At 36.3% G+C, this 11,283-nt stretch overlaps 1 protein-coding gene across 2 annotated transcripts in view; it reads left to right on the plus strand.

Annotated features, from left to right (window-relative positions):
* LOC128974830 (ephrin type-A receptor 6) overlaps positions 1-5,374 on the plus strand; it is a 604,268-nt gene extending 598,894 nt beyond the window's left edge. For both annotated transcript variants that reach the window (XM_054391568.1, XM_054391575.1), the window contains 2 exons: positions 1,932-2,081; positions 5,260-5,374. In XM_054391568.1, coding sequence (XP_054247543.1) covers positions 1,932-2,081; positions 5,260-5,374 — 265 coding nt within the window. The remainder of the gene's footprint in view (positions 1-1,931; positions 2,082-5,259) is intronic.
* Positions 5,375-11,283: the final 5,909 nt, after the last annotated feature.

Raw genomic sequence — 11,283 nt, forward strand, 5'->3', positions numbered from 1 at the left:
TTGTATCATGCCTTTATTACAGCGCTGGACACAGGTAGGATCTCTCCAAAAGACCTGTGTAACGAAAGAGATTTCAGTACAAACTTATATAGTCCATGCTTCTTATTCGGAAATATATCAATGTGAAAATATCAATGTGAAAATAACAGAGGGATGTTGAGGTTTACACAGGCAATCCCGTTTCCTCTTGTCTATACAAAGGTTATCTATCTAAAGATGACAGGGGATGGCAATATTTCACAGAAAGTCAAAGGTTATCTATACAGGGGATGGAAGTCCTGGTTCCTGTTTGTTGGGCTTTTCCTTCTTTTCTTCAGTCAGAGACTCCCTGGGTTTATAAGGCCTGTGTGGGCCTTGGTGAGAACTTCCGTGGATTAAGAGGGTGTTTTATACGGTTTGGGAAAGGGCTGAGCAATAGGGTAAAGAGTGTTTCTGGTATCTTGCTGTGAGAAAGGCTGAACCTAGAGATTAATAGGAAAGCCTAGAGTTAGGGCTACAGCCATTTTATCTACCACAAACTACTCGGACTTAATGTCCATGCACTAGAATTAGTGGTCTCTGTGTATGTGCATGTAAATACATATATGACTTGCCACTGGGTCACTTTATTTAGCATCAGAGTAATGCATTTTTATCTATTCTTATTTTAAAACATTATTTGAGATTGAAAAAGTTAGGCCTGTTTTCTTGCAATCAAGCTTTTATTGAGCTCACTTGCTTGGGAAAATTTCTCCATTCATTTGAGAATGTTTGATACAGTCAGTCTGAAGGATTACTGTGTTACTATGAACTTACGAGGTCAGCAGTTATTCTGTAGAACTGTACAATCATAAAAGTAATTCAGGTTAGAAGGGATCTTGGTAAGTACTTAACTGAGGTTTGTATTTACCCGTGTTCTCCTGCCCTTCGGTTTCTTTCCATCGTTTTGATAATATGAATGAAAATCAGTGTGTTGAATATACTTCAATATACACAGTTGAAATTTGGTATGTTGCTTTCTACATTATATGCAAGTTATATTCCATTAGTTAATGTTGGATGGCTTTTGATGTCTAGATTTTAATTTTAAAGAAATTATACCTCTCTCCTAAAAGATATCATAAATCTTTTATAGACAGCAGTGTGCTTTTACTGCATTCTGATCCTACAGTTTCTTTACACAAATGTACAAAGTCAAAGGAAGTTGTGAGCCTTCACCAGTGTGGTGCACAACAGAAGATTGGAAATATATTTCCCAAAGTTGGAATCTGTTGTTTTCCCATCTTTTTGTTTCAGTTGCAGTAGCATTATGGAAAAGAGTTGAAACAGAATCCTAACTAAATTAGCTGCTTGATTTTTATCTGCTATTCTATATAATCATATGCAAAAGCAAAGGTATAAAATGTTATTATTTTTTGCTTCTTTTAGGATTAGTTTTATGCTTTGAATACTGTAACCAAACTTTTCCCATTGCATAAGGATATAGCAATAAGAAGCCATTTGGAATTTTTTTTTGTTGTTGTGGGTTTTGTTTGTTTGTTTGCGAATTGTTGTTGTTGTTGCTGTTAGATAAATGTAACAGTATTTAAATATTTTAAAATTATATCTCATGTTAAATTTTGTTTGTCCTTTACTTTGACTACTGTATTTACTGTTCATCCAGAACACATGAGATCTCTAAATAAATACTGTGGGAAGAAAAGTAAGAGCAGTGGGAGAGGTCTGTTCCTCAGTTTTTTACTGAATTACAGTGCTTTAAAAAGATGTACTGTTTAAGTAGTACAACTATCAGACATGACACAATTTTTAAGTTTTAGACAATTAAGATCTGATCTTTACTGCACAGGCTCCTCTCTTCTTCTGACTTTTAATAAAGGCAGTGGCTACCAGAGTAAATTGAGAGTCATATTTTGTACTGCTTTGGTAACCTTTGCATTTTTTTTTTTCTACAGAATGTCAGATTCACCTGGTGAAGTTCCAGAATATCCTTTGTTTGTTTCAGTCAGTGACTGGCTGGACTTCATAAAAATGGGTCAGTATAAAAATAACTTCATGGCAGGAGGTTTCACAACTTTGGATATGGTTTCAAGAATGACTATTGAGTAAGTATGTAATCTCTTATCCCTACAGTGACTAATTTGTGAATTTGTTTGGATGCTGAAATGACATAATTATCATGATGTATGGAGCAGTGCTTTCATTTCCTGACCAACCCAAGATAATAAAATACAAATACTGTTTAATTTTTTTTAATGACAATACAGGAGAAAGATATCGTTAAAAGACTCAGAACTCATTCTGTGACTATACCAAACACTACCAAAGGTCAGGCAGTGATCATACTTAACGTTTCTTGGGGAATCAATTTTGATCTAGACCACTGAAATCTGTGGCAAAAATCTCTTCTTACTTTGCTATGAACATCATCAAGCCCATGTCAGTCCTCACAAGAAAGTTGTTCCACACCTTACTTCCTTTCTGACATCACTGCACCCAGTATATAAGGGCCCGGATTAATAAGGTAGGATAAAGATATGATCAACTTTGTTCTATTTTATTCACATGAATTCTTAATCTTTTATTTCATTCTGGGACAGTCTGCATTAAGATTCAATAACTTTATATGTGAAGTTAGGACTGGTGTGGTAGTTTTAGGCTGATGCCTAGGAAAAGTTTCCACAGATTGAGTAGAAAGTGGTAGAATGTAGATAAATTACCACTGGATGTAAAGGGAAAATAATTATAAGGTCTAAATAATACCATTGGTCTGATAACTAACATGAAGTTAGTTGTATAAACTAACTCGCACTCTTTTCGGCTTCTTTGCTCTAGCTGATACTAGCCAGTGCTTTTGCTTGGTTGTTGTAGACCTTGGCTACGTTCTTGTTGTGGCTAAGTGCTAGGAAGCTACTCTCTGCTTTTCCTTTCTTTCTTTTTTCCCTTGTCTGGGAGTGAGAGGGCAAAACTACTGGTAGCCCCCTGGTTTTGACAGCAGGGTTCTTGTGTTTTTTTTTAAATTGTAAATATGTGTAAATATTGTATATTTTGTATATATTCATTGCATTTCATATTTCTATCTTGGAGATTTGTTTGTAAATACAGCTTCATTGGCCTCCATCTGAGCTAATCTGGCAACTTTATTTTGGTGGTAATTTCAACCCACCACATTCTATTAATAGTTTTCTTCCATGTCTATCACTTTACATTCACCTACATAGATTTCATTTACTGCTTTATAGCATAGTCACTTAGACTTCTAAGATCCTTCTAAAACTATTCAGAACTGGCCCCTTTCCCTTACTACCCTGAACAATTCAGCCTCACCAACTGACTTTTTCACCTCTGTGCTCATCTGTTTTCCCAGACCATTCACAGATTTGTTGAACAGTAATGTTCAACATTACCCTAGCATAGATCCCTGACAATTTACTCCTGACATCCTGCCTTTAAACCAGTCATTTAGTCACACAAAGATCTTTTCAAGCCACAATTCCTTCTTTTCTTTATGAAGTTTTGATAAGGAATCTTCTCTAAAGTTTTTGGAAATCCAAGTGGAGTGTATCAAGTGAATCAATTCCATCTATATGTGTGCTGATTCCTCCACTGGAAATAAGTAACTTTACAGAATTCTTTGCAAAACCACAGTGACTCAAGTAGATCATTTACCCAACCGTTCCATAATTCTGTACTTTACTGTAGTTTCCATTATGCTCTGCGGTGATTTTAGACTCACAGGTATGTAGTTCCCAAGATCTGGGCATCACTCCCCATGCCTCAAGCACCAAGATATTTTTAAGCACATGGAACACAGACGATATCTTCCTCTCTTGAATCCCTTTTAGTAATTCCACCATTTCATCCTTAAGCTCTTTCAAAACTCTTGGCTAAATATAGTCTTGTTCTGAAAGTGGGTTATTGTGTTGGTCTTCCAACAGTGGCCAGTCTTTCAGTGCTCTTTAATAACCAAATCATCATTAGACTCTACAGATAATCTCGAAGGCTTCTTGTACCCAATGAGTTTGCAAAAGGGTTTATTATGTATTATTATTAAATGTAATTTTTCTGATTATTCCTCAAATTCATTTTTTAGCCTGCCTTACCATGCTTTTACAGATAATCTAACGTTATCTGTACTTTTTTTCCTTAGATATCTCTTCATCTCTTTGAAACATTCCTTCTTTCTTCAAACAACTTCTGTTACCCTAGGCCTTCTGGCTTCTTTCTGAGCTTTACCAAGGCCTAATAAATGCTAAGCATTCTTCCTGCATTTCTAGTACCTCTTCCCTCATTAAACCTTTATTCTTCTATCTGACTCTTTTTAGCTTCCAAGACACACAATAATTTTTTTTTTTGGACAGTACCTGATGACCTTAAGTGTTGTGTGGATTTAAAGCCTAAGCACATAATAGTTGCTGCTATCCAGTAGCTCTTCATTTGAAGGATACAGAGGCAGGTATCTTGAACTGAAAATTTGAAGCTCATGAAGGCCATGCCTCCTCTTGTGAGCTTCTTTACTAGCTATGTCAAAGATTTTTTGGGTATACCTGAACAGATAGTATCTATGCTATGTCCTGGTGTGTGACTGGCACAACTGACAAGGCATATCTAAAGTTTCCTGCCCTTGCCACTTCTGTGATCTTCTTCAGCATCTTGCAGATGGTGATATTTAGAGAACCACAAAACTAGTGATTGTGATAGATGCTGAGTATTGTTGACTTCATTCCTGCCAAAGAGTCAGGCTCTGTAAGCGAGCTACCCACTCCAGGGTACAAGTCTAGATGAAATGAAGGGAAACCAGAACAAAAAACTAGGTCGAACTGAAAGATTCGCTGCTATTCTGATCTTTAGACCACCTCTCACCACCATTCCCCAAATCATCAAAAGCACAGACTGTAATTTCCAGCTCAGGGCTGCAAGAGTGAGTTGCAAGAAAAAGTGGGAAACATTTGCTACTAACACACTGCTTTGAAATGGGCTATTAGACTCTGTATCTCAGGTCCTTCATTGAGATTTAGAAAAATTATTTGACCATTAGTATCACAAAAGATACCAGTGCTCTAACTACAAAATATTATTTTTTTTCTTAAATGGCTGTCTTTAACAATTTGGAATTGAAAAGTCCAGAAAACTTGAACATTTGCTTCTTTCTTATATGTTCCAAGTAGGAAGGTAAACTGTCCTGAAGAAGAGCAATGCATCATATATTTACTCTTTTGTAAAGAGTATTTAATAAGAGGATTTAATATACTTGCATCCAAGATTAAACTTTTTGTCTTGCAGTGACATTAGAAGAATCGGAGTTGTACTCATTGGACACCAGAGACGAATAGTCAGCAGTTTACAGACCTTGCAATTACACATGATGCACATACAGGAGAAAGGATTTAATATATGAAAGTACTAGAATCAACTGTGTTTTGTGCCTCAGCATTTCTAAAATGGAAAAATATTCTCATTCTTCTGCTCTTCCCAACTTCAAGAACTTCTATTCAGACTATAAAAGAATTTCTATGTTAATGCTTCCAAACTGGAATTTTTAATCACACTGCGTAGTTCCTCCACCAGTTATCTGCCGATAAAATCCTGGCCTACTGCAAGACTATTGCTACACATTGATGAATAACTCAGCATGGATGTGTAACTTTGTATAACAGTATTTGGGGAACTTTCATGAACTTACTTGAAAGTAGTAATCTGTTTGGCCTGGTGTGGCTTCTTTATTGATGTATTTAGAGTTTGCTGGTAGATCAAAAAGTATTTGACTTCTTTAATGTTCTGTGACCATGTAACTTCCAATACCAAATGTGCAATCAAAAATAAGTTTGACACAAGTATTAATTTTATCTCTTAATTAAATCCAAATGTATGGGTCCTATCACTCTATTATAATAATTTGAATGCTGGTGCCTGAAAATATTGTTTGCAGCAAGTTTTCATTCTGTGAATAATTGGGAGGAGAGAGAAAGAAACCTGTTTGAAATGTTACAGTCTGTGATTTTGAAACTCTTTAGCACTCAATGTTTTTTATGTTTGAAATTTTAGTTTAGGTTGGAAAACTTGTTCATCCTAGGGATTCTTCACTACGCCAGACCTTTTTTCTTTTTTTAACTCAGCATTTGCTTCTACTACATGGCAAATACTCATTGCAAAACTAATTGTAACTTTGCATAACCACATATAAACCATGATTGTCAGCTATATTGTGGCCACACAGACTTCAGAAAACTTTCTGTTCAAAAAATGCAGGCCTCAACTACTTGAATTAAGCATAATTTCCACCAGTGGCAGCAGACCTTGGGGAGCCAGCCAGCAGTGGGTGGTGTACTTATTCCCAAGGGAAAAGGCCAGCCAATATCATCCTCCAGCTGAGGGCAGTGGTACAACCACAAACTAATGCTGGAAGTTACATAATTTGGTATTCAGTTATCTTGTACATAGGCAGAAAAGAAGACGTAGAACAGCAGTGTAATATGTTGCCTTGAGTCTACTTCTAACTGCTTTTAGAATTTAAAAGCAGGATGCTGAAATGGAGCTCTGGTTACAACAGGCTAGATCTTCATTTAGTACAGATACCTAAATGACATCAAAGATAATTACCTTTTAAAACTCTTCAATAGCCATATTTACATGCAAGAAAACTTCTGCAAAGGCCTAACTTAGTATTTGTACCTAAGACTTACAGTTTTCGTCTTTTATTCACGCAACTTACACAGACGTGCTGGGCTACATTTCCAAAATTTTTCATGAGATATGCGCTGCTGGGAACAGGGGAACAAGCACATATCTGCATGCTGTAGAAGTCACACACAGAGCTGCATGCATGCCACACGTAAATTGGGTGCAGATGCTTTTATTGATTTATGCGGTTTAGAGGACGTTTTTGAGTTATGTGGCATTCTAATATACTCAAGCATTACAACTCCTCCTTTAAAGCCTGTGTTTGGGTAATTAGTATAGCATATATGTATATCAAAATGAACTACTTCATGTAATCATAATGGTATTTACTGCTTAATTTACAGCTTGTAAATCAGAACATATTTTGTAACTCTTGGAAAAGGCTGCCATTGTATACTGGTGGCAAAGAAGGAAAATCAGAAAGCAACTCAAGAAAAGAATATGCTTCCAACCAGGTCAGAGTAAGACGTACTAAGCCTGATTCACTGTTATCACAATATTTTGGAATAACTGCATAAATTTAGGTGGGACAAGTGTACTAAGTAAATTTTCCTTTCTTTTGGAAAGAAAGGAAGGAAGGAAGGAAGGAAGGAAGGAAGGAAAGTAAGTAAGGAAGGAAGGAAGGAAGGAAGGAAGGAAGGAAGGAAGGAAGGAAGGAAGGAAGGAAGGAAGGAAGGAAGGAAGGAAGGAAGGAAGGAAGGAAGGAAGGAAGGAAGGAAGGAAGGAAGGAAGGAAGGAAGGAAGGAAGGAAGGAAGGAAGGAAGGAAGGAAGGAAGGAAGGAAGGAGAAGGAAGGAAGGAAGGAAGGAAGGAAGGAAGGAAGGAAGGAAGGAAGGAAGGAAGGAAGGAAGGAAGGAAGGAAGGAAGGAAGGAAGGAAGGAAGGAAGGAAGGAAGGAAGGAAGGAAGGAAGGAAGGAAGGAAGGAAGGAAGGAAGGAAGGAAGGAAGGAAGGAAGGAAGGAAGGAAGGAAGGAAGGAAGGAAGGAAGGAAGGAAGGAAGGAAGGAAGGAAGGAAGGAAGGAAGGAAGGAAGGAAGGAAGAATTTAACTGAGGAATAAGTTTTCTAAAGATTAAGATTCATCAATTTGAGGATCTTTTTTAAAGAAGGGCAATTCCAATCCTCTTTTAACTACAAAATTTTCCAGCATAAATAGTTCCACTGAACTCAGTAGGACTGTACATGCATGTAGGTTTTGCAGGAGCACAGGCCTTTAGCAGTTAAAAAAGCATTTTTTTCTTTTCTGTGACTGCCCCAATCACACATCTGAATAATGTTTTAGAAAAGGTTCTCTTATGGAAAGAAAATCACGCTTACCTGAAGCCCTTAGAGTTTTGTTAGACACTTTGCCTGTCATTGCTTGTGTGGCCAACAATGTGCTATCTGTGGAAGGAACCTCTCTCACAATTAAATACACTATTGAGGAGGCATAAGTCTGTTATTTGTTAATGGGGTTTCAAAATTACTCATTACTCATTTAGATAATGTATGTGCATATTTAAATTTCCCTTTGCATGTTTTTCCATTTCTGGTAGTGTGAATGAAGAGCGGTATGTTATGTGCAGACAACTTCAATATATTTCATGGAAATTAATTTCAAAATTCAGCACACTAATGAAAATATATTTTCAATAGAAGAAAATGTAACAATTTTTAAATGTTTATTAATTAGAAATATTTTTTATAGAAACAAGAGTTTGGGTAACCAGAAAGGGAAGAGCATAGGGTGAGGACACTTATCAAAAAAATTTGTAAATCCAGGATTTTGTGAGCTTATATAGTTTGGAGTTTTGTTGTTGTGGTGGTGCAGTATGACACTTTTATAGTAGTTATTTTGATCAAGTTTACATTTTTCTCAATTTGGAAACATTTTATTTGCTCTTGCTCTGATTCCAAGCCTACTCTTGTTGTGGGATTGTTTTTTTCCCTAATTGTTTCATTGAAAAACAAAGAAACAACAGGTGTTATTTTTCAAATGTGAGCTTAAATCTGTGCAGGCCACAAACATATATGAGAAAATACAGCAACATTTTTGTTACAGGGGACACTTTCTTCAGATGAAAATTACCTCTTTTTAGTTATCCTGCACATTGCAACGTGCAGTTACAATTTACATTTAAGCAAATCTAGTATGTTGGGTTTGAGAAGCTGGCCTACATTGCAGAGTGCTTCATGACTAAAAGTACTCATTGAAAATTCAAAAATTAAAGTGCATATTATATGCAAGGGGAAAAGAAAAGGCATTGACGTGTATGCAGAGATTAGGAAATAGTTCTACATTATTTACAAATAATATCTCTATGTAGATTTTTCACACACATACAATTAGCATTAATCTAGGATAAAACCCATCCATCTGTACTGTTATTACTACAACTCGTTTATCACTTCTGCCTCCAAAACACAGCTTAGTTGAGGACCTTGACTGTTGAGCAGGACCAGGTTAGTGTCTTCTGTCCAACAAGTACACTGCTCCAGCTGTCCATCATATGCCAACCACAGTGCTTCCAAAGTTGACTGACAAGCAACTTGGATGTCCATGCAGCCAAGTAGGATTGTCATCTAACACAGTAACCATTATCAGGCATCCTTATTCAAGATAGCCTCACTTGTCAGTCATAGTTCTGAGACTTGTTGCAGCAATTCTTCTCACCTAATGTTGGAGGTCTGCATTTGAGCTAGTCATCTGAGATTCCTTTTCATCAATGAAGAGAAGTAGGTCCTTGTAGGATGTGAGTCATCTGACAAAAACAGTTATTTACTTGTGAGTTAAATGTACTGAACCAAAGAAGCACCTGTTTCTCTGCATTCAAAGAGATGAAAATCACTAGGTCATGGCCAGCCATCTGTGCTTGGTCAGATGAATCTCATGCACTGATTGTGTCTAGTCCTTATACCGAACCTGTGAAAAAGAGAGGATCTTGTCCATAATGTGGGTGTTAAAATTGTTCAAGTAACAGCAGAAGGTTTAGTAGATTTTGCTTATGAGGTGTTTACACATTGGAATCACCAGAAAGAAATGGGACTCCATGAGGCGAAAGGAAGATAATTTGGCTATGTAATTTACAATTTCTTAAACAAAAGTTATCCTGTTTCCTATGAATGTAAACCGAGTATCTGTTCAATAAAAGCTTATTCACATGCTTTAAGACATCAGTTAATACTTTCCAGAATGAGGCAATCCTTTAAAAAGTTCACTCAACAATAAATTCAAATAAATTAGTTATTCCGGACAAAGCATCCCATGTCAAAAATTGTATTAGGCATTAGCTAAATTATCCTGACATGAAATTTAGAGATTTTAGTCCTTTGATTTTTCTGTAATTTAAGATTAACTATCCATTTTCCATTTTTAATATGACGAGCCTAATACTGGGCTCCATTAATTTATTTTTTGATACAGACTTATACAGCATCCAAAGGTGGGTCATAAGTATTCAGATGCAATGAAGATTTACCATGTAGAATAGCAGGGACTGTGAAGGTGCCTAGTAAGACTATTAATAGCAGCAATTTCCATGTTAGATTGATCCCACAGGACCATATCAGCCATCAAGGTAAAGCAGCATAGAACATACTTTAACTTATATCGAAGACAATTTCACCTGGCTCCATTGCAACCTGAAGCATGTATTTAGCTGTTCTAACTCAGGAATAGAATTGGCTCTATGAGACATGATCTGGCAGCTGAGAATTTTTTTATGAACAAAAAGGTACCTGTAAGTGCCCTGTCATGAGCCCGGTCTGCCTTGGAATACATCCCACAGAGAGTAGTGAAGTTAGAGTCACAACAAAAGTGTGTCTTCCATTGCATCTTTTAGGGAAAGTAATAAAAATAGAGGTATTTTACTTATAGCATTTGCACATGGTTGAAGAGCACTGTATTCTGTTAAACATATTTTTCCCAGAATACCCTTGTTCATCAACTGTAATTGATCTTTCCTGAATAAATGTCCAAGATAATCTTCTTTTTCCCCACCCCCTTTTTATAATCAATGTTCAAGATAATCTTCTTTTTCCCCACCCCCTTTTTATAATCACAGAATGTTAGGGGTTAGACGGGACCTCCAGAGATCATAATGGTACTAATATTATTTTTTGAAAGGAAGGGAAAGATGTATTGGGCTGGGCTAACAGTAGGATAGTGATCTTGAAATCTCCTAGAGAGACAACTGAATCAGCACTGAAAAGGGAAAAAAAAAAATCCCTAAAGCCTTCAATAGGTTGAAAAAGGAATAAATTTCCATATTGTGCTAAGGAGCTCTTTAAAAAAAAAAACAAAAAACAAAAAAAAAACCCAAAAACCATGTACTAACATCTAACAAATACCTTATACCATCATATGCTGTATTTACTAGAGCATACTGCTCACCCATGAGGTTGTGTATAGCTCCTCAGATAATGCACCAGGACATGTTGAGCACATTATGGAAATAAAGCATTACCATATGTGTACATAAAGAGTTGTAAATATAATGTTTATCATAATGTCTGAGATTTTTCAAACCTATAGAATGAATTACCTATTTCCCAGTAACAATAATAGGGTTGATCTGCTCCATTGCCTTTTAAAATTTTCAATGGCATGCACTGTATGTGTATAGTACTTCCCAGACATCTATTGGCTTGT

This window comes from Indicator indicator, chromosome 1 (assembly GCF_027791375.1).
Source record: "Indicator indicator isolate 239-I01 chromosome 1, UM_Iind_1.1, whole genome shotgun sequence".
NCBI lineage: Eukaryota > Metazoa > Chordata > Aves > Piciformes > Indicatoridae > Indicator > Indicator indicator.